Below are 22675 nucleotides of genomic sequence, written 5' to 3'. Positions count from 1 at the left end.
GTGGGCCGAGATCAGAGTCAAAGGCCCCACCTTGGGCTGCAATTAAAATCCAAAGTAGTGAAATGGGGCCCAGAATTTGACCCTCCTCACATGGCCCGTCCCTAACCCAAGCATTCTGCATATCTCTTCAAGTAGAGCTCTGACCTGGAGGAGTCCATGTTGCTGACCCAACCTGCTCCTTGTTGCAAGCGGGGTGTTATAAGCAGTGCTTGATTTTGAGGGGCTGATGGCAAAGAGAATGGGATTTTGCAGCAAGGTCAGATTGAATGGGAGGCTGCTTCTCGCAAGGCCATACACTCGATGGATTGTGCGTTATTTGTTTGAGAGCTACAGGGTGTGTAGAGGCAAGAGGGTTTGTAAACTATTAGATCAAATGTCGTCGTCATCATTATTATGAGTATTCTGACTACATCTCCTCTTGGGCAGTTGCCATGGGATACTCATGTCAATTCTTCCCTGGATTTCAAGGCACCTTCTGGTCCATAGCTTCTGTGAATAGCAGCAGAGAGTGCATCCTTCTCCTGGTTTTTTTGAGACTCTTGGATTCTTGCCTGAGGGAGGTTTTCGGTAAGAGCAGTATATGGACAGAGGGTGTTTTGGGGGGAATAATTAGTGGGTGACACTAGCTCTGGAGGAAGCAGACCCTGCTGCACGTTTTCACCAACTCTCAATTTGCTCTCCATTTATTTTGGTCTCCCCCACCCCGCCCTCTCAGTCTCAGCTGCCTGATGAATGAAAGATGGTTTTTTAAGCCTTTTTCCCCCCCAAGGCCTGCAGCTCTGGCTTGGCTGCTATCACTGGGATAAATGCAGGCTTTTCGGCCTAGAGCAGAATCAGGCAGAGCCTTCCCCAGCCCCCTCCTTGAGTTAGGTTATCAATCCAAGCTCAGAATCGCTAGCACCAGTCTGGGTTCTCTCCACTGGGAGCCCTTTTCTTGCCCTCTGGCCACAAGTAAGACCAGTGTGACTTAATTCTACACAGTATCAACACCAAACAGACTCAGCCCAGTGCTACTGGCTTCTCTTAATTCGTCTTTGTACTCCTCTTTTCCATGCATTTTAAAAAACTTTCTCTTTCTCTGTACATCTCCATATTATGTGCTGGCTTCAGTGGGGTTTATTTTGTTTGTTTGTTTTTCTCTTGCATTTCCCTCTTCTCATTGCCCCGGAGAAAACAAAGAAGACAGAAAATCAGATTGGATCTCCTTGCTCCGCCTGAGCAGAGGGTTGGAAAGTTTTTGGATGGCTTGAGAAAAAAACCTCCTGCAGCTGCTGAGATGAAAGGACCCATCCGGAGATCAGAACCATTCTGGGCTTTGGCACGACCCAGAAAGTGCCCCAGTGCTCTCTATCTCAAAGGCAGCATCACCTCTTCCCCGATCCCATTGTACGTTCAGCCAGCATCCATGAAGAATATGGATATCATCACTTCCAACCTAGGACTGGAACTGGGTTATGTAACTAGACTTTTTAAAGGCAAAAGAAAATGATCGGAGCCCTCGTGGGTTTTTACATTTTCTTCTCCCTCTTTTGCCATCTAATTTCTGCTCTAATGCAAAAATGTGACTTCAGACACGGGTAAGAAATGGAAGCTGCTCTCTCCCTCCCTGCTCCTTCCATCTGGAAGTGTAATTAGGACGAGACTGGAGAAATTTAGAGATTAGCCCAAGAAGGAAAATACAGATTCAGGATTTCAACGTGGCCACAGTTGGGGGATGTTTAGAGCTGGCGTTTGGTTTGAATCCACCTGTAGATAAAAAAAAATAATGTGGCTCCCAGCCGATCCTTGACCTTCACCCAGCTTTGTAGTCTAAACCACTTTGTCTCCAGGTCCATGGCTCCTTTTGCACTTCCAGGTTCTAGCCTAGACCAGGCAAATCACTGTGACAGAGGCTGCTTTTGTTGCATTTTCATCCAGGGTTGAGGAGGTCAGTGTACCTCTAGAATGCTGATTTTGTGACACGCTCAGCCGGGTTTTGCAATCAGTGGGGCTGCCCTCACATACATCAGGTTTGAGTTTGGCCCCGGAAGTTCAGATCAGCAACCAAACCTTGGAGTGCTGATCCAAATCAAACCCAGATCTGGAACCTTCTGAGGCTGTCCCACCACTGTGTCAAAGAAAGAAAGGGACTTGTGTAATGGCCAAGACTCCTGGCCTGGTATTACATTAGTACAAATGTCGCAACAGGGGCATACAAAGTTCAGCAGCCAAATTCCAACCCTGGAATGTGCGTTGCAAACCATACTGCCCCTAGAGGGGGCTGGGTAGCCAGGACAGCTAGGAGAATAGATCGGAAATGTACATGAATGAATCCCCGGGGTGCCTGCCAGAAGCAGGTAAAACAAACACATTCAGAAAATAACGGCAGTGCAAACCGCTGCAAACCAAAGGGGAAGGGTTGGGGCGAGCCCTGCTGAGTTCCCTGGGGGGACTCTGTGCTGTTCTCTGGTTCCAAAGTTTGCAAGGCCACTTTCACTGTAGTTTTGTGTTACAGCATTTCATGGTGTAATATGGGGTCTCAATAGTGATAGCAACAATGCTATGTTCTGTCTTACTGAAGGATCCCAATGCACTTTGCAAACTAGCTAAAGCACCAGCATCCTGATGCAGCCAGCTCTGGGGCGGAGGGCACAGCCAATCATCCCACAGAGAGTTTAGTACCAGTGGAGGGAGCTAGGGACGTTCTGGATAAGGATATCGGGCTAATCTCTCCATTCCTACCTGAAGGTGCCATGAGATTTTTCTAATTAGCCTGGTAATGATTGCACCAAATTTGGAGGTGTAATTCACCAAGTGTTGTTCTCTTGAATGTTCATGGAGAGCCACTGTCTTTAAGATACCAGCTGAAACACTCGTTCATAGGAAATTGCGTGGGACTCAGATGATTATCCCCTGGGCGGAATGAAGTGCAGCCTTGGACTCTGCTGGGAGCTGAACCTCTTGTTCCAGGGGTCTAGGTACTTCAACTTGGATCTTAAAGCCATGGAGGCATTCCCTCCAGCCAGGCAGCTACCACAGCACACAGAGACTGTGCTAGGAAACAGTGATGTACAACCGGCCTTGAGGCACTCTTTGCAGCTCCGTCAGCCTTGATGACAAAAGAATAACGGAGAGTTTTATTGCTTCTTTTCTAGTGATCTTTACTCCTAGCTGTTTTCTCGAAGATCTGGATTCCTGTATCCAGCCTAAAGAACAGGGGCCAGAATCTTAAAAGTGCTGGGCACCCACAGGTCCCTGGACCGCAGGGGAGTTGAGGCTCCTCCGCTTGTCTCAAGAGTAGGAACCAAGAAAGGGGAACCCTTAGTGGCCACTGATGGACACCTTAGGAGAACCCACGCCTGGTCTGCTTTGTTTAGGCACAAGCAAAAGTCCGGCTGCAATTTGCAGTCAAATCTAAGTTGCTTTGCAGCAACAGGAACTGAATCCCCCTCCAGTCTCAGCTTAAGGACACTTTGCAAATGATAGCAATAAAAGCAGTCCTTCCAAGGAGCTGAGTGGAATGAATATGCTTGCACTGATTGCATAGATATGTTCCCTGCGATTAAACACCCTAGGTCGTCCTCCAAAGGGGGAGCAGAGAATGGTGCTGTTGGTTAAAGTGTTCTCTCTTTCTCTCTCTCTTTCACCACCTTGAGCCAAAAGTATTATCGCAAGATTCTGGCCACATGAGAACTTTGAACCAGAAATTTTTAGGGAGGGGGTCACTTCTAGGTTTGGATCTACCATGGTACCAGCCCAGGGGGCTGGCTTTGGATCCAGGGGTTGGAATCTGCCGCTTCTCCTAAGATAAAACATTCAAAGAGACTTAGATTTGAGGAGCTGGGTTGGGATCCAACGGTGCTTCCAGAGTCCTCAGATCTGTGCTAAACCAGATACCATGGAGATGGGCACCTTAACAGTGCCCGTAGTAATAACACTCCAAAAGTATTATTGATACAATTAGCATGGGGGGGGAATCACTGATCATGTAGCCACCCCAAACACCAAGGCATGGAGAGGCAGTGTGGCTCAGTGGATGGGGCACCGAATTGTGTCAGGAGACCCTGCATGCAGTCCCTAGTTCTGTGTGACCACCTGAGCCAAGTCAGTTCATCTCTCTGTGACTGTGTCTTCTCCCAAGCTCTTCAGAGCTGGAGCTGACTCTTCCTATATGTTTGTGCAGCGCCTAGCACAGTGGAGTCTCTAGCTGCTACTGTCATAGAAATAATAGTAACCACTCCAGCTGCTCTGCCTAAACAATAGGGGAGGAATGTCACTAATTCTGGCCAAATTCTTTATTTATATTCTTATTTCCATCAAAAACAAAACAAAAAATTATGGCCACATCCTTAGCCGGTGTAAATCAACCTAGCTCCTTTGACCTCAGTGAGACACCATCTGTTTGCAGCCCCTGCGGATCTGACATCTGCACGTTCCATCCATTTTAAGAAATCATAAAGGGGACACACACAATTTCCCGACCCTTCTCTACCCAAAAAGTGAATGGAAAATCCTCCACACCTACAGGAGTTTGTGCAGGGGAGGGGCTGGGCTGCTGCTTTTCTTTTCTCCCAAGGAGCCGTGCGGCAAACAGCCCGATTTATAAGATTTCTCTATCATTAAAATGTAAATGAAAACAGACACGAAAACAATCTGAATTTCCAGCCGAGTTGCTCTTGCTTAATATTCTACCCTGAAGGAAGATGTGTGGAAGTAACTACATTTCAAAGGGAATCGTTAAAGAAGGCAGTATCAAACTGTGTTTTCATCAGATAGTATGGCACAGTTAAACACTCGGTATCTTGCCCATCATGGTGCTGCTGAAAAAGAGACAAGAGGGAAGCAGTTTCAGAAAAGAAACCTCAAAATTAGGGAGCCAAGGAATAGCAATGTCAGCTCTGTGTGTGTGTGTGTGTGTGTGAGTGAGAGTGCAACCTACGCACGTGTGTATTTGTATACGTGTGGGATCTGTCCTTGGAAAGGAGAGTACATGTAGATCTGTGCATATATACACACGTGAAGTGACATGGTTGTGCACAAGCACCATGGGTGCATGCACTCTGTATGTGCCCATGTCACTTCTCTATGTTTGGTGTGTGCCTTTTAAGTGTGACTTGAGTGATCGTGTGTGTCAGGGGCATGGGTATATGTTGGCATATGAGTGTCTACATTTAGAGGCGTTCTGAAAATGTGCCATGTTTCCTGACTGTGAACTGACACTTTCAAACCATGGCCTGACATTTTAGGAACACAGGCATGGCAAATATGGAACGAGATGCTGATATTCCCACAATCTGCCTGCAACCTGCTCTCTGTTCTGTATTGCTCGCAGCAGCTTCTGGGATTTTCCTTTTGGGCTTCAGGCAGAGGTGATTGTGTTTTTATACAGCTACCACAATGGGTCTAAAGCCAATACAAGATAGAGGGGAGTGAGAACCAGAGCCTGAAAAATGTAAATCATGATGAGTCCTGTTCCACCCATGGCATGCTGGGATAGCAAGAGGGCTGAGCTATTTTGCTTGAATCACTAACACAATATTTGCAACCCTAATAAGCTGAAATGTCAGCCTCGTGTCTGCCTTGGCTGGCACAAAATTGCTCAGAGGGCTTTTTTGTTTCTGTTTAACTTTACCAGAGGTCACCATCACCAAATGAGATGCACGGGCGCTGTCAGGTTGCAGGATTGCCTTAAAAGATCCGAGTCTTACATGGGCGCAGCTCGCAACACCAGAACAGGTTTCTTGTTCATCTCATAGACGGTTCCTCATGAAACATGCATGATGCCAAGACGCTTCTGCAGAGGGTCTGCCATTTAGTTTGATTGCCCCTGGTGTATCATTCATCATTCCACAGATAAAACCAAACCCGGTGCAGCAGAGTGGTTGATCTTTTAAGAAAACTCCTTATTGCTCTCAGTCAGGCAAACGGGGTGTAGAAGGCTCAAGGAATCACAAAGCTTCCAGTTTCAGATGAATGCTTTAATTTAACAATGCGGCACCATAATAAATGATACCCAGTTTGGCATGGCCCAGAGAACCCCTCAACCGTCTGTCTCTGCAACTCTCTCAAGCGCTTGCTGCTTCCTCTTAGATATATGCGCTGACCACAAGGTGGCGCCATCCCACAAGGGGCAATCTCAGCTCTGACGCACCTCCCGGTTGCTATGACACGAAGGAAATATCAGGACCCTTGGGCAACATATTGGTTTAGGGCAGTAAGAACATTAAGTGCCTTTGGTTGCAGGTTCTCCCAGAAATGCAGCTCAGACAAGTCCTACAGCCAGCAAAATCTGTACTGCCTGCAGTGAGAACATTGCAAGAATAGTGCAGCAAGCCACCAGGATGTGAAAAGTTCTGAGCCGTAGCTGTCTGGAGCCCAGGCACTCATGGGCTGTCTCTGGTTCTGGCCCTTGAACTCTCCACAAGGGTCAATCATGCCTAGCCCAGGGCTGTATGAGAATGAATCTGGATTGGGTAAGAAGCATTTTCTCTTGCCAGGAGACAGCGAGTAGAAACTGCTTCTTAATCATTAATGTAGAGCTGACTGCAGGGAGACCATTCTGCTTCACGGCAGCTTGGGCGGTGACGAAATTTGTTTTCATTTCGCACTGGAACAAACCCAAACCCTTCCCAACGTTTTTGCAGAGTGGCTAGTTCCAGATCGAAAATCTCAGGTTTCAAAGCAGGATGCTCCCCACTCTCGCTCTCTCTTATCCGAGGTGACCAGCCAGCCCCTGGACTACAGAAACTGATGAGTCTTTGCAAAATGTTTTGGCTTTGATGAAAAGTCCCCGATCCTTGTGTGGGCTGATGCGGGACTGACGTGGCCCTGTGCTGTTCCCCCTGCACAGGGGTGACCCTCACCCTGGGAGGAGGGCAGGTTTGATGCCTGGCAAGGGTACGCAAAGGGGTGGAAGGCTCCTTGTACCTGCTCTCCCGTGCTGCAGCGCTGAGCACTAACAACATCCATGCTTTTTGGTTTGAAACCCCCACGTCAGCTTGGAGCCCAGGTTCAGCCTGGAGTACAAGCGGCAGTGCAGCCGTCCTCCCGAGTGGGTGCGATTTCTGCCGTCCAGGGAAGGGGGCTGCAAGATCGACACAGCTCATGGAAGGATAAGGGGAGGGCTGCACACAAAGGGCTCTTAACTCCACTGTCCAGGTGCCCTGAGGCAGGACGGCTGAGCCCTGCCTGGGGCACCAGGCACAAAGAGAGCCCCTCTCTCTGCTTTGGCATCCTCCAGAGACCTCCCAAGCTGCTGCAGGTGTGTCTAGCAGGGAGGCACACATGGAGCCTGGAAGGGGATGAGCTCATCTTGCAGGGTGACTTGTTTGCCGGCCCTAGTTAGGTTCACTGGCTCCCTCGCCAGAGTGGGAGCTGTGAGTCCCGTGGTCGCCTCAGGAAGGGAAAATCCCTGGGTCTGGGGATCATCCGGTGCCGGAGCCTTTCACCTCCAGAGGGCTGCTCAGAATCCACCCAGCGTGGCCCAGGGCCGTGAGCCTTTGATCCCTGGGGGGTGAAATTTGTTTGGTGGGTGTCAGTGGACAGGTGCCGGCATCCCTGATATTGAGCTGCGGCTCCCATGGACGTCGGCTGGGTTGGGGGGTTCTCAACCCCTCTGAAACATAAACCATGTGCGTTTGGGCCTAAATTGGAGGGCAAAGGGAATTGCTGGCTTTCTAAAGGCCTTGCTTAAATAAGCAACAGGGCACTACCGCGGGTGACAAACTGCTTACACAGACTGCCCCACCCCTTGCCTACCCAGGACATTACAAAGTACAGGGAACAGTGCCACGTTTCTGAGCCCTGGGGGCTTTCAAGGGCTCCTGACAATACCACTTACACTAATGCACATTCAAACCCCATTAACTGCAATGGACTTTGGATCAGACCCTAAACAAGGAGCACCTCTGCAAAAGTCAATGGCCAAACATATGCAAGATCAGACTCAGGCCCATAGTGTGTAAAGCTTTGAGAACCTTTTGCCATGAAAGGTGCTGTTATTTAAGTTAATATTTAACGGATCATCACCTTTATGTTTCATCACGAAGGGACCAACCCTGCGATCCTTCCCCGTGCCGAATGCTGGTGGGATTGGGCCAGAACACTTGTTAAAAGAATTTGGGGGGGTGGCAGGGAAGAAAGGCAGGTCTCCTTGCAGGTTGGTCATTCCCAAGTTCAGCATCACATTTGTCCATTACCTCTTCATTGTGTCTCGTCTCTCCATGGTACTTACATGACCCCTGACGCTGGAGTATCCGAGTCCCCCACAATCTTCTGTGTGTTCCCCCTCAGAACACTGCTGCGACGTGGGACAGGGCAACGATCCCCATTTTATAGCTGGGAAACTGAGACACACAGAAACAAAATGACTGAAGGAGTCTGCGGTGGAACAGAGATTTGAACCCAAGACTCCTAACTACAGGACCATCCTCCCTCTCCCTTTTGTATTTATTTTCCAGTGCCCGCAGCGCAAGTCAGACTTGCATCAGCTGGGGTTACGTTTGCTGGGAAACAGCGTGTGATTTAAAAAGAAAAAATGAACTAAAAACCCCACCATGGAGGCGATTCTAAACAGCAGGCCTCAAATGCATGAGCAGTGCAAGGGAGATGGGGAATGCAATCCCATACCCGGGCATGGCAAGGAGACCTCGCTGGGTTCATTGCCTCTCCACGGACAATGGCAGACAGACAAAGCACTGGACCAGATCCTCAGCTGGTGTCAATCAGCTCCCCTTTATACCAGGTGAGGTTCTGGCCCTCTGCCTGCTGTATCTATCCTGCTGGGAGCAAAATTGATGTTGGCCAGTGAAAGAAGGGAGGTCACTGGCCTGCCCTGCAGATCAAAGGTTAGCGATAGTGCAAAGGCAGCAATGATAGTCATCTTAGAGAGACAGGGACAGTGGGAGGCTGAAAAGAGCAGGCTGGGTGTGGTTGATAATGGAGGCCACCGATTGTAAAAACAGGTATGAAGGGAATTTGTTTTGCAAAGTTATAATCTTCCTAGATCTGAGTGTCTTGGAAATAGTAAAGGAGCCCTGGTGGACTCTGAAGTTGGCATGCAGTCAGGCTTTTCCCCCCCTGCAGTTGGGAGGGGTTTTCATTAATTTGCAAATCTTGTTTGGGTATTTAGAGGAGGCTGGAAATTCAGTATGAGGTTGATTTTGCAAATCAAAACTGGCTCTCTAAAAAACAGCACTAAGGGCGTAAGCAGAGGGAACTTCACAATAACCGAGAAGGAAGCCTCTTGTTTACGGAGCAGATCTACCCCTTTGATCTGCTCCCTGAGTTATTCCTTCATTTCTTGAGCAAATAATCTGGATTTTCACAATATTTACCTTGGAAATAATTATTTATATAAAACACTCGACCAAGATAAACAGAGAATCACTCGCTCTCTCTGCGGGTCAGGACAGCAGACAGCCCAGGGTCTAATGTTCTCTTAATCCTGCAGAGCCCCTGTCTGAATGAATGTGCCACAGGCAGGCAGGCAGGCAGGCTTGGAATTAGAGCTCAAGCCAAAATGGAAAATGTTCCTTCCTTAGACAAATAAAGTTAGAGCACACACAATTCCTAATAAAATGGCAGATGTTGAGGGACAAAATTCCGGAGAGCTCCCACCAAGCGGTGAATAAAACCAAAGCCACCCCGCCTGAGACACCCGTCCCTAGGTCCCAAACAGAGCCTAGGTTTGTGTGTGCGCATTGTTTTTAAAAGGGGCCACGGCAGCTTTGAATTCCCACAGGTTGTCGGGGCTGCAAAGGAGAGGGGGGAAAGGTGACGGAAGGTTCGAAGGCCTGGTATGGCTTCCCTTTATCTCTATTTAATCTCTGCAGTGCCCCAGGCAAAGTCACCTTTAGGTCAATACTCAGGTGTTTTATCTGCCACCCATCTGCCTGTAGCAAACATCCCATCTTTCCTTATTAACCAACAGCTGCAGGGCAGGTGGGACCAGGGAGCTCAGGGAATCCAGTCACCCTGGTTTAGGAGGATGGTAAATAACGCAACCACACGAGATCACGGGAACAGCACAGACGTTAGCACCGGCTCCATTTTGTTCACGCTTGGGAGGTGGGGAGCAGCCTCTGTCTTGGATTTTTAAAAGTTAAATGGCCGCCAGTATTTTACAAGCGTCACCGCGTCTGTGACGTCAGTCCAGCTGGCGCTCTGCACATGCCCTTGCGGGGACTGGGTGTGCACAATTGTACGTGCAAAGTGCAGAGGATCACAGAGAGGAATTCTTACAACTCTGGGCCTTTCTGTGCAGGTGTTTATAGTTCTGTTTTGCACCTGCTGATGGTAAAGCCAGTTAGGTAAATGAACAGAGAGGGAGGCAGACTGATTGCTGGCCTTCGTGTCAGAGATATACCTGGAAAGTCTGAAGTGCTACTTTGGGGGCATGGGGCGGGGATCCTGAGCTTCTGGTTTAGCCCCATGTCTGCTTTTTGGCCGGTTGGTATTGCTATTGTACCAGCCCTGGAGGCTGAACTCCACCTTTTCAGCCACAGAGTAGATATAGACCAAGCATCAGCAACATCAGCTTCCCCCATGCTGACTTGGAATGACTCTGCCTAGTGGTGAGCTCAGCCCCAGATGGAGCCAGGCCTTGGTTTCTCTTCTGAATTTGCCGATGGTCAGTGGGGCAAATATTGTGGTGGTTTTGTAACATGAACCCTTGTCTTCTAGAAATGAATCAAGATCAACCAACTGATTTTCAAAGAGATTCCCGAACATGTGTCAGATGGCCTGGGTGCAGAGCAGGTCCCTGTTGATAGAAGACCCTCTATCCCACTGTCAGCCCTGTGAGCCGTTCAGCTGGATAATGCTGGCTTTTTAATCATCTTGCGCCTAACCCTGCGGCAGCTTTTGTCTTCAGGAGGTGGGAAACCGTTGCTGTTGACGTGTCTGACGGGCTCATGTCCCATCTGGGAGATGCAACGCAAAATGGTTCCTCCAAAAGGACACTGGCCTTCAGGGAGTGTGAAACCTTGTCTGCACTGGCCTCCATTCCAGGCATTTTGACCGGCAGCCACCAGCCAGCTGCAACAGCTGAACCCCTTGGTGTACACAAGGTGAGCCCCAGGTGCAGCTCATCCCAGTTGCAAGCAGGAGGGTTTGCAGTGATGCACCTACAGCACTGGACAGGTATCGAAGTCTGACACCAGGGCGGATCTCCCGTGCAGACAAGGCCTCAGCCTGAATCAGTTCATGTCCCTGCTTGGACTCCATCTGACCACGTGCAAATGCCATAACACAGCCAGACTTTCTCAGATCATATGCTACGTTCTTGTGTGATTGGCCCATCTCAAGTACCGTACCATGTTGACACGTGACCTGGGCCGCATTGTCTCATAGCTGGACCATCTCAGGTCATGTGCTATGCTGTCACATGACATGCGCCACATTGTTGCATGGCCACAACTTTTCAGGTCATATACTATGCTGCCACGTGAGATGTGCCACGTTGTCACAGGGCCCAACTCTCACTCCTGCTTGAAAACCCGTCTGTTAATTTCCTGACATGAGTCATGAAACTTGAGGTTTCTGGGACAGTAGCTCCTGCTATCTGTAATCGGCTATGATAAGCTGATCTGACGGGGCAAGCTTTATTCACTCTCTGTCATGCTCTGCTCTCTGCTTGCCATGTTTTGTCCTGCAGTTTACGCAATTGAACATGACAGCCAGTGCCTTTTTGGGTGTTTTCCTAGCCTGCCTTGGGTGGGGGCTAGAGAAAGGAAAGCAGCAACTGCCCTGAAATGAGCCACCAGCAGGCGAGGTGAGTGAAATTGATGCATAAACGCCTGGGAGTCGGTGAATCTCGGGCACTATTTATGGGGTATTATGGAAGCACCAGGGGGTGGGTGGGGGTGTTGAGCTCTACAACACCAGTTCAGTCAGGAACCTCAAGGGCTCTAAAGCCAGCCCATACTTAACAGTGAGCAGGGCTGGGGCAGGGAACAGACCCTGTTGTGGGGCCATGGAAGGAGCTAAGGAGAACCGTCCTCACCAGAAACCCAAGTGAAAGGGATCATGGTCTAGTGTTAGAGGAGGGGATTTTAAGTCAGGACTTTTGGCTTCTCTTCCTGGATCGGCCATCGACCCTGTACGTGAGTTTGGGTATAAGTCATTTCATGTCTCAAGGCATCAGTTTGTCATTTGTGAAATGGGGATAATGAATGGATATTGGCAGAGGCTGAGGGCAATATCCATATTTATTGGACCCATATTGACTAGGGTTGGCTCTGATTTTATCTAAGCCATCAAGAGCCCCATGTCACAGCCTGGGCTGGAGGAGAAGGTTACAAGGCTGCCCACTGATGGTGCTCTGAGCATGGACCAGAAGGAGGTCCTTCTGGAGAGAGGCATGGTGCTGAGCACATGACACCCTCTACATCAGTTCTACCCTCAAGTTGTGACCTTGATTCTCCTCTAGTCCAAAGTCAATATGCTACCACTGCAGCACCACTCCAGTACCCAGTGCCATATACTCACTTCCCACTGGTAGCTCTCAAGATGCTCTTTCGTACAGCTCTGTCTCCACACACGTGAACTAAACGCAGGTGAAGGCTGGAACCTCTGTTGCAACAATGTATATTGCCTTCTGTCAGTTCTACCAGTGAGGTAAAAGCAGGCCCCTGGTGTTCTAACCCTCATGCAACAGGATCAGGATGAAAATATCATGCACAGTACGATAGCCAGCTGTTGAAGAGTATTAAAGGAGTACTTTGTGGGATGTGTTTTTTATCTCCAAACTTTATTAATATGTATAATAATTCATGATCTAGCATGTCAGTGATACAGACAACAGCCAGCAGGCCCTAGAATAGAAGCAAACATGAAAGCAGTCATGCCCTTCGAGGAGCAAGGTATTTCTCCTCACAAAGAGGCTGGAGTCCTCCTGGCCGGGATGCAGATGGCAAGAAATCTGTTGCAGGTTTTCTTCTCTGCTGCCAGGACAAGATTTGGTCACTTTCTTGCATTTTGAATGCTGCCTCTTTAAAAACTCATTCTTAAAGAAAATCGCCCATTTTAGCTTATCTTTTCCATCCTTTCAGGGTCAAAACTCAGGCTACAGGTGTTTCATTATTACAGCAATGGGGTTTCCCTGCTCTCTACAGGACCTGACCCTGCAGTCCCCACTGACTCAGTTATTATTAGTTGAAATTGGGGCCTTGTTGTGTTAGGTGCAGAAGAGCTATCTAACAAGAAGGCGGAGCTTACAGTCTAAATATGCATCAAGATTGCAGGATCAGCATCAGAGCTTTGAATGCTACAACCCCTTCTCCCACGAGTAAGCCTTAGTCACGTGCCTAGTCTCATTGACTTTCCTGGAACTACACACGAAAGGGCTATGGGACCGTATCCTCGCTTCCGCTTACTGGAAGATATGAAGAAACGTGGTGCAAAATGGAAGTTATTGCAGGTATCAACGGCAGCTTTGTGAAGGTGCAGAGAGCATGGAATATAATATAATAATAATACATAGTTAATTTTCATCTATCTGTCCATCTCAGAGCACTCTGTTAAGTTAAGTACCATAACTCCCATTTTGCAGATGGGGAAACTGAGGCACAGAGAGGTGAAGTGACACGCCCAGTGTCACCCAGCAGGTCAGTGGCAGGGGTGGGAACAGAATCCAGGTCTCTTGACTTCCTAGGCCTCTGCTCTTGCCACTAAACCACACGGCCTCCCCTAGAACAGTACAATAAATAGAATAATAAGAATATGGAGCAAATTCACTTTTAAGAAAATATACCAAATAAACACAATGGTCTCTTTTTAATCTCTCTTATATTTCTTATACTCTGTATGTGCATTTCTCATTGGAAAAATGGATTAGAAAAGTTACTCTTTGCTTTACAACAATAAATTAATAGAACATGAACAGCACGGCTGTGAGAAAGGTTATTACTAGGGGATTTTTCTGATTTGGCACCTAGTTTTTAAATATATACTGTAGGTAGATAGGGGTATGTGGGATGTGTGTGTATGTAAGTGTAATAAAAAAATCTAAATCAATATATTGTAATACTGAATCTGAAAAAAATATTAGAGTTAAATGAAACTTGACCCTATTTTAAAGCATTTTGATGTCAGTTCTTAGTAGTATGAGTCTCTCTCTTCGACCCCAATTCACTAGCCCATCTCAAGTCAGCAAAGCAGTTAAGCTCATGCGTAACTAGACATCAGTGGGAATTAAGCCTTTAAGTCAAGACTGGACATCTTTCTAAAAGGCACACTCTAGCTCAAACAGAAGTTCCGGGCTTATTGCAGGAATCCCTGGATGAAATTATCTGGCCGTGCTGTGAAGGAGGTCAGATGGCCTTTACAGTCTGAGCACGTGCTTAAAGTAAGCATGGGCTTACGTGCATTGCCAAATAGGGAGGAACTCAAGCATGGGTTGAAATGCTTTGCTGCACTAAGGGCCTTTGTCACCAGATGGACTTTTACACTCAGAGCACATCACACACTGCTGCAGATTACAATCCCCAAGCATATGCAACCCATCGATTCCTACAGAGCTTGCTGGACACGTACAATCTGTTTCTCACAAGGCATTGGCTGTCAACGCAAGACACACACAATAGTCGGGAGCTCATTCCCGTCGCAGCAGCAAACATGTGGGAGCAGCATACACCACTTGCAATTATATGTTCCACCAACAGAACAGCCTGATCTGGCATCTCAACTCTCCAATGCAGGCCCTACGATCTAAGCTAGAGAAGGGAAAATCCAGCAGAGGGTTAGTGTTTCCATGAGCTTCGTGGTTCAAGGTTTGATTTGGGCTCTTTCAAACACCTTTCCCCCTTCATTTTAAGTGTTGTTTTTCATGGGAGATGTAGTAGATGGTACAGAGATGGGGTAAAAAGTTCCCTAAGAAACTGGCAGCCTGTGCAATGCAAACAATAACCTGACTGCACAGCACCTTTGACACCTGCAATTCATCAGGTCAGACTAGAACTGGATGATTACAGTGGTCCCTTCTGGCCATTAAATCTATGAATAAAGATTCTCTTTTTCCAGCAGTTCTTCTCGTGGCTTCTAGAACAACCAGAGGAGGGAAAACTCTGAAGGCCAAAACCCAGATGAAACCTTCAACCTAAAAGCTGTGAATTCAGATCTCAGTGCAGAAGTCACGGTTTTCCAGTGGATTCTAACAATGGCCCGTGGAGTTCTCCCATCTCTGATTTTAATGGCAATTTTCATGTCTAGATTCACACTCCAAGCTAAAGACGTTCTTGGGGGCCAATTCCAAACCTTCCTAATGTTGCAGAGCCATGGTGAATAGGATTCCTTATTTAAAATGTTAATTCAAAGAATTACAGGGAGAGTTTCAAAGATCAGTATCAGATCATGAGCCTCAGCAAAGCTGGATTGTGAAGAGAATTGTGCCCCATTCAGAGCTGTAGTAACCAACAGACCCAACAGGCTGGGTCTAGAGAACACTCTTTGGAAGAGGCAGGCAGGGTGAACATGGGCATGGGAAAGCCACAGCGGTAGCAGCAGCCAGGGGAGCTGTCTGCAGAGGGGACCCTGACGAACGGCTATCCAGCCAATGCAGAGAGCGGCTGAAGCTGTGCTGGCCGGTCCAGAGGGGGAGCAGTCACACATAGCGAAGCTGGGGGGAAGAGGTTGTTGCAGGGGGAGGAGGAGAAAGAAATTAGAGGAGGCATTGCAGAGCCAGTTGGGGAGACCCAGGCCTTTGAGAGGAGCCAGGCTATGACATTGCTGATGAGCTGTTCACTTTCGAAGCACAGTGGGACTAAATGGTCATGGATTTAGGGTGAAATTTGAGAGCCTCTGGGCACTCAGTGGACCTCTGAGTAGGCAGCTCAGCTGTGATGGACAGAGAGAGAGATAAGGAGGTGGGATGGATGCTAAGAGTGGTCAGTAGATTGACAGTAGTAGACCGTCCTTAGGGGTATTGTTATGATGGAACATTCCACCCAGAAATAACCCTCTTGCTAACTAATCAGGTACTAGCTTGCTGACTGGCCTGTGCCAATTCACTAGTGACCCCAGGTCTCAGGTGAGATCTCCAGTGAGACTGGGGTCCTGGGAACATTGGTGAATCCTGGCTGCTAATCAGCTGGCGAAGGGTTAATTGTTTGTGCTAAAGGAATATGCAGCACGGTGGGGCGGGGGAGGGGGTTGGGCTGAGAAAGGGTTAATCAGGCTCATTTCAAATGGCACCAGCCCCTCCCGTTCTCTGACTTCTCAACCACTAGCTGGGGCACATTTTGGACTTTTCACTTGTGCTCTCAGCGAGAGCCATGCATGGAAATGGACGGGAACATGCTTCTAGCTACGTTGTTCCCGCTCATAAATACCAGGTGGCATTCGTCAGGTCGGGTGTCCTCACGCTTCACTAAATCCTTGGGTGCACAAGGCAAGAGCATCTCATGCCCGCCTCCCATGCAGAACCTGGGAGCTGACTGCAAAGCTCGGTGGGGCCCAATCCTGGATGCTGTGCTCAGACGAAACAACTGGTTAGAGCCGGGTAAGGGTTGGGGGGGCGGGGGTGGGCAGATCTAACTGTGACAGATAGGGAATGAGCCTCTTTCACAGGCCAGCGTGAGCCGGTGCTTTGGGACGCACCACGCCCTGCTGGATGTATCGGAGGAGCTCTTTGCGGTTGTCCAGGATGGTGTCGAAGCTCTCCTGCAGCCGGTTCTGCTGGTCCACCACTTTCTGCTGGAGGCCGCGGATCCAACGCAGCAGGGCCAGGCGCCGATACATCACCAGGTGGATGTGGTGTTTCTCCTTCTCCCGCTCCTTGTATCTCATCTTGTCCTGGAGGTTCTGGAAGGCCTCGGCCAGCACCGGGAAGACCGTGTCCGAGTTGGAGGAGTTTTCGAAATCAGCGTTGGGCACCTGAAGCGCTGGCTGGTTCCTTGGGTCTTTGGTGGTGGCAGCGGGGGCCTCCCAGGCATTGCCAGTGATACTGTCGGGGCTGTCGATGCTGAGGGAGCTGCTGGCATAGCCATTGTCCTCTAAGGGGGAGCCAGCCCATTTGCCACACTCTTTGGCCATGTCCTCGGTAGCCGCTTTCTCCTTCTCGGCGCCACTGAGCTCGGCTCCCTTGTGGGGGCTGCGCACGTCCTCCTCAGAGAGTCCCAGCTTGTCTGACTTCAGCCCTCGGGGAGCATCCCTAAGCCTGCCCTGAGCTGTCTGTCTCTGCACTAAGAACACCAGATTATTGGCTGTGTTTTCTATCTGGCCGGAGCCCCCCTCCATCCGGGTCCCAATCACCACCTGGCTCCAGTTCTCGTTGCTGTCATACCCTTCCGCCACAAAGTTGAAATTCTTGTCCTGCCTGAGCTCCCGTTCAGCGAGGAAGGCCGTGCCCAGCGTGGGGTCCCGCTTGCCCTCATGGAATGGAGCATTCAGGGGGACGTCTGGCTGGCACACTGCAAACATCATTCCACCCTCCCGGCTGGGAAGAGAGAGAGAGAACTGATGTGAAGGAAGGATCTTGGTCTGAGTTCCCAGGGTCAGCCTGGCCTCCCAGCTCTACCGTTCCCCAGCTTCTAACTCTCCTGAGCTCAAAGGACCTGATTCTGCTCTGCTTTGTCACTGCAATAACCCCACTGACTTCAGGACAGTTACTCCAGATTAATACCAGCATGATTAAGAGGAGAAGTAGGCCCAGGGGATTGATGTAAGCACAAACCAGGGAGGAAAGAGAGGAGCATCTGGTCTGGTCTTGAATGGGATGGTACCCTAAGTTGGAAACAGGTTGATATGGCCTAAGATGTAATGTTTGGTTTCTAGCCTGAAGTCTGGGGGCTTGTGGGATTTTGGTTGGGCCTATGGTAGCATTAGGGGACGAATGTAAACTTCAGATCTGGGTCCTAAACTGTAGAAGCTCGGCTCCCAGGTTTTAGGTCTGGCCAATTTCTGGAATGGGAATAGAATGATAAGCCCTAGCAATGTATAGGGTATTGTAGCACAGTAACATAGGACACAGTCCTTCCCATGGACTTTGATGAGAACAGGATCGGGCCCCTAGTTTGGCCTGGCAAGGTCTGTTTGATTAAGATCTGGTAAAGTGAGATATGATAGTGGTGCGATGCCTTGTCTCAGTGCACCAACATTTGGCTCTGGTACGTGCTGCACTCACACTCTGGCCCAGCAAATATTAGAATAAAAGATCCCCAAAGTGTTTCTTACGGTGGTGTTATGGGATGCAGTGGAGCTGGCCATTTCTGACTCCCCCTGGTGGCAAGGTGAGCTCCTCAAGTGGATGAGGGGAAGTCCGGTTTATATAGGAAGGTTGGAACAGAGCCAGGCAGAACAAAAACCTTAATTTCTTGTCAGGAACCCTCAGTGGTCTGGCCACCTTGGGCCCAATCCTCAACTAGTGCACGTCAGCACTGCCCCGTTGGCTCTGGCGATTGACACCCGCTGAGGATCCAGCCCCACTGTTAAGAGTGGGGGAACTGGTTGGGTGAAATGAGAACCGATGCAAAACTTTGCCCAAGCTCCATTCAGATCCTGCATCCCGAATTGTTTGAAAATGATTGTGGCATAAGAGGGTTTTTTTCCCCCCTTTCCTTTTGCATTTTTGTGGCCTTCCCCTAGAGAGCAGCTCCTTTCAAGGAGTTTCTGGGCTACTTTAGTAAACCCAGGAAATCCTCAATAGTTTGTCATCCAATCCCAGGGTCAGATTTTCAACTGGTATCAATCCAAGTAACTCTATTGAAGTCAGTGAGAACACCACCCACGCTTTCCTTAGCTTCCTGTACTATACTGAAATGTAGAATTACTATGGGCTGTTGCCCAGCTGTCATGTTCCACCCCAGAGGTGGCTGCTTGTAAGTAATAAATGAAGTGAATTCTGTGCATGTAACAGTTTGTGAGGGACTTTGGAAGGATTTGATGCTATAGAAATCTTGAGATGTGATATTAGGTTTTCATATTATTAAATGAGTCAGTGGTTTAATCCTGTTTGCCCTAATGAGGGGCTTTATTGAATCATTCCCCAGCTGACTGTGCCTCCCCCCCCCCCCCGACTGAGTGATGGATTCCGGTTCCTTCTCTGCTAAATGAAAGTGCTGAAAGGACAGCGACACTTTAAATGACTTGTGTGATTCCGCCAAGCAAAGGGACATGTCTGATCTGATATGTAGCAACATTCTGTCTAGATTAATCTCCCTAAATAGGCATCTTCTAAGACTATACTTCTCCTGCACCAGTCGGAAGCAGGAGATAAGTCTTTTAAAGAACTGTCTGATACAGGAGAAAAGTGCTGGAAACATAAAACAATTTACAAATACATCCCTGCTACCATCTGTAAGTGAGAACTACAGATGATTCTACATAATCATGGGATTAAAATCACTTTCCTTTAAAGACTTTCTTTAAAATGTGTTCAGCTTCCCAAATGCAATTCCATAGGACCCCATTAGATTATTTTAATAAGGTCTCTGCTGATTTCGATTGGTCTGCTTGATTTTAAATAATGGGCCAATAGCCCTCCCAAAACCAGTAGCCCCAATAGACCTGTTCCCTCATTACAAAACCAAGTTGCAAACTGGAACTAGTAAAAAAAAAAAAATTCATTAAAACTTTGACTCGGGCTCTGAGACGAGATGGATCCAATCTTCCAGCTTCATCACAGTGCGAAAGAAATTCACCGGCAGGAAAACCCAGGGGACTGCGATCACAGTTTTAAAGGAAGACAGAGCATGGCAGACCTTTCTTTTCATTAAAAAGTTGGTGAATGAGCAAAGGAAGAACGAATCCTGGGTAAGAAATAACTGGGCAGGCTTTGCCCACTTAATCCTGCCCTGGTCAGTATCACTGATATTTAGTAGGCCTCACAAATATGGCATCTTTTGCTTATCTTTGTCATGTCTCAGTGAGGGAATGACAGATCTAAATGTCTGGGTATTTAGAGACAGGATAATAGTCCCCCTAGCAGATCATAGGTAGGGGCTAAAAGCCACACGTTTCCCTTCAAATAAAATGAGCATTTCTGCCCCACCGCCCCGCCAACAAAGAAAATCGTTTTCCCCTCTGCAGTAGTCCAGCATTTAAAGCTCTACTCTGGGATGCAGGAGACCTGGGTTCAGACTTTCTAGGTGACGTTGGGCAAGTCACTTCAGGTGTGTCTATGGGGGATACAAGCCCTGCAGCTTGGCCGCAGCTGGCCCAGGTCAGCTGGCTCAGGCTAAGGGCCTAAAAATTTTGTGTAGACGGTCAGGCTGGCGCTGGGGCTGTAGGACCCCGTGTGGGTTGAGGGTCTCAGAGCCCAGCTCCAGCCCCAGCCCAAACTCTGTGCAGCAATTTTTCAGCCCCGGAGCCTGTCTCTCAAACCCAAGTCAGCTGACCCAGGCCAGCTGCGGCCGTGCTGCAGAGCTTGTCTCCCTGTGTAGATGTACCGTCGTCTGGCCGGGCCTCAGTTCCCATCTGTAAACTGGGGATTGTTGAACTTCCTTCCCTCCCAGGGATGTGGTGAGGGTACATACGACAGCAGGGGCCCAACAGGCCTGAATCTCGTCTACTGTCCCCCAGCATGGTCACTGACATCCATGCAAAGCAAGGGCCAAATGTACCCTCTGAGGTAAGGGAGTGGAGAGCTCTGACTGGGAAGCACCTGCTCTGCACCTGTGGAAAGGTCGACTCGAGGGAGAGGGAAGAGGGTATCACATTCTACATCCTACCGCAGTTACTGCAGGTTTGGACCCTCTCTGCACAATAGTCCTGATCCTTTTCCCATTCACGCTGGTGTAAATCAGAATTAGCACTGTGTAAGACAAAAGAGCGACACTGGTGTAAGACTGATTAAGGGAGAGGAGAATCAGGCCCATTTGATGGGCTACCAGGAAGGGGTCACACACTCACCTGCCCTGCCTGTTTAATTTTTGATTCCAACGTGGTTGCTATGGCAAGGTTTCCATGGCAAGCAGAGACGTGTGTGTGTGTGTACGCACACCGCATCAGAGAGCACAATGTGCTGTGCTGGTAGCATGTGATGGATGGTGCCCAGAGGCGCAGAAGAGAGCTGTGCTGAATGATCCTGCCACAGAGATGGAGGGGGAGTCACAGAGACAGAGGGATCCCAAGGCCCCTAAAGCCCTGCCTTGTGGGATGTCTGCAGGGGATCCACGTCCTTCCCCTTCCCTCCCTCAGCTTGCAAAAAGCAATTGCTGGTTCCTTCTCCCCAAATCACACTGTTCCCTGGACTGGCCAGCTCTGTGAGCAGCTTAGCGAAAAGGCAAGGGAAAGAGATACCCGGAGAGGAGGAAGGGAACAGGCTTTTAATGTGCATGATAATCTATGCAGAGGGAGGGAGGGGGCAGCTGAACAGATGTGATCAGGGATTATGAGACTGCTGGATTCAATGCCCCAGCACACCCCCACGTGGCTATAGAGTTAGCCTGGATACCCAGCCATAGCAGAGTGCCCTGTACAATCTGACAGCATCATAGCACGCCCAGCCCTTGGCTATACATAGGGGTCGGGGGGGAATGGTTGTGCTCTGTGTGTGTGTCGTAAGGTGTTGCCTGTCTCAGCCCTAAAATGGACCTGAGCAAAACCCTTCCCTGTGCAGTACGGCCCCTGTGAATGAAATCAGAGAGTCAGTCAGCACACACACACGCCCACCCAGAGATCACAAACCGGGGCATTGGCGCCATCCGCGTGGGGGGCAGGATGAGGAGGTGCTGTTGCTTTTAGATCCCTTTTAAAGCTGCTAATGACGATGAGAGAAATAAACAGCCCCCCTCGAAGGAATCCACATGTGGCAACAGGCATAAGCTGTCCACCCTGATCCCAGCACCCAGAGGAAGCAGGTGGCTTCAGCCCTTGGCACCAGCCTGTCTCCTGCATCATTCCAAATACCCCCAGACCCTCAGCGTACAGCTGACACTCACCGGTGGAGCCTTGGGAAAGTGAAGGGGGATTTTCAGGCTGCTGCTCCTGCTGCTCAGCTGGAGAGAACGGAAATAGACCCCTCCACGGCAGCAGGAAAGCGTCATGCACTGCACACTTCCGACAGCAATGAGCGCTGCCGGCAGCAGTGTGTCACAGGCTGATCAGCAGCCAGGCGAGAAATGCAAAGGCACCACCAGGAGCCACCTTAACACAAACCCCAGTGTGGTCCGGGGGCGGGGTGTGTGTGTCCCTTCAGAGATGACACCAAATTCCCTGCCGAGGATAAAAATCCTCCAAGGGAGGAGCCATTAAAGAAAGGCAGAGGCATTCACACAGGGACGAGAAGCCCATATTATGCCACGCTGGGATTGACTCGTCTAAGCACCAGCTTTAAACTGTCTACAGTCTGAGGCGCCATAGGTTCAAATCCCCGCAGAGGCAGCTGTTGGGGGCCCCGCTGGAGACCTGTGCAAGGGCCCTGACTTTCAGAGGGCAGGTGCTTTATGAAAATCTGGCCTCTTTCAGGTGGCTCCAGTTAGAGACCAGAAATCACTAAGCCATAGACAGGCCAACAGATTGCTGAGACTATGGTGCCCTGGGGGCAGGGACTGTCCCTTTGTTCTGTCTGTACAGCACCTAGCACCATGGGGCCTTGGGCTCTAGGACTGTGGTGCTATCACGATGCAGATAATAAGAATGATGGTAATAAATTCCCACTGTCGGTCTCCCTAGTGCCTTCGCAGAAAGTGAACCCCAAAGGCATGTGCAGCCACAGGCCAGTGAATTGGGTGAAAACACTGAAGAACATTCACCGCAC

The 22675-nt window shown here is 49.2% G+C and overlaps 1 protein-coding gene across 3 annotated transcripts; it reads right to left on the bottom strand.

Moving 5' to 3' along the window:
- Positions 1 to 12692: 12692 nt before the first annotated feature.
- Positions 12693 to 21955, bottom strand: C19H1orf216 (chromosome 19 C1orf216 homolog). 3 transcript variants are annotated; one of them, XM_073317765.1, is made up of 4 exons: positions 21858 to 21955; positions 20827 to 21001; positions 20646 to 20728; positions 12693 to 17413 (listed from the first exon to the last, which is right to left on the bottom strand). In XM_073317765.1, the coding sequence occupies exon 4, from the start codon at positions 17398 to 17400 to the stop codon at positions 16540 to 16542; it is 861 nt and encodes a 286-aa protein (XP_073173866.1). In that variant the 5' UTR covers positions 17401 to 17413; positions 20646 to 20728; positions 20827 to 21001; positions 21858 to 21955; the 3' UTR covers positions 12693 to 16539. The 3 variants fall into 3 exon arrangements, with proteins under 3 accessions (XP_073173866.1, XP_073173867.1, XP_073173868.1); XM_073317766.1 differs by lacking the exon at positions 20827 to 21001; XM_073317767.1 differs by lacking the exons at positions 20646 to 20728; positions 20827 to 21001.
- Between the last annotated feature and the right edge of the window lie 720 nt (positions 21956 to 22675).

This window comes from Lepidochelys kempii, chromosome 19 (assembly GCF_965140265.1).
Source record: "Lepidochelys kempii isolate rLepKem1 chromosome 19, rLepKem1.hap2, whole genome shotgun sequence".
Taxonomy (NCBI): domain Eukaryota; kingdom Metazoa; phylum Chordata; order Testudines; family Cheloniidae; genus Lepidochelys; species Lepidochelys kempii.
This window is presented reverse-complemented; position numbering and strand designations above follow the sequence as displayed.

Bases quoted from the DNA above. Each gene is read 5' to 3' on its own strand.
- C19H1orf216 (XM_073317765.1), bottom strand. From the start codon at position 17,400: ATGATGTTTGCAGTGTGCCAGCCAGACGTCCCCCTGAATGCTCCATTC.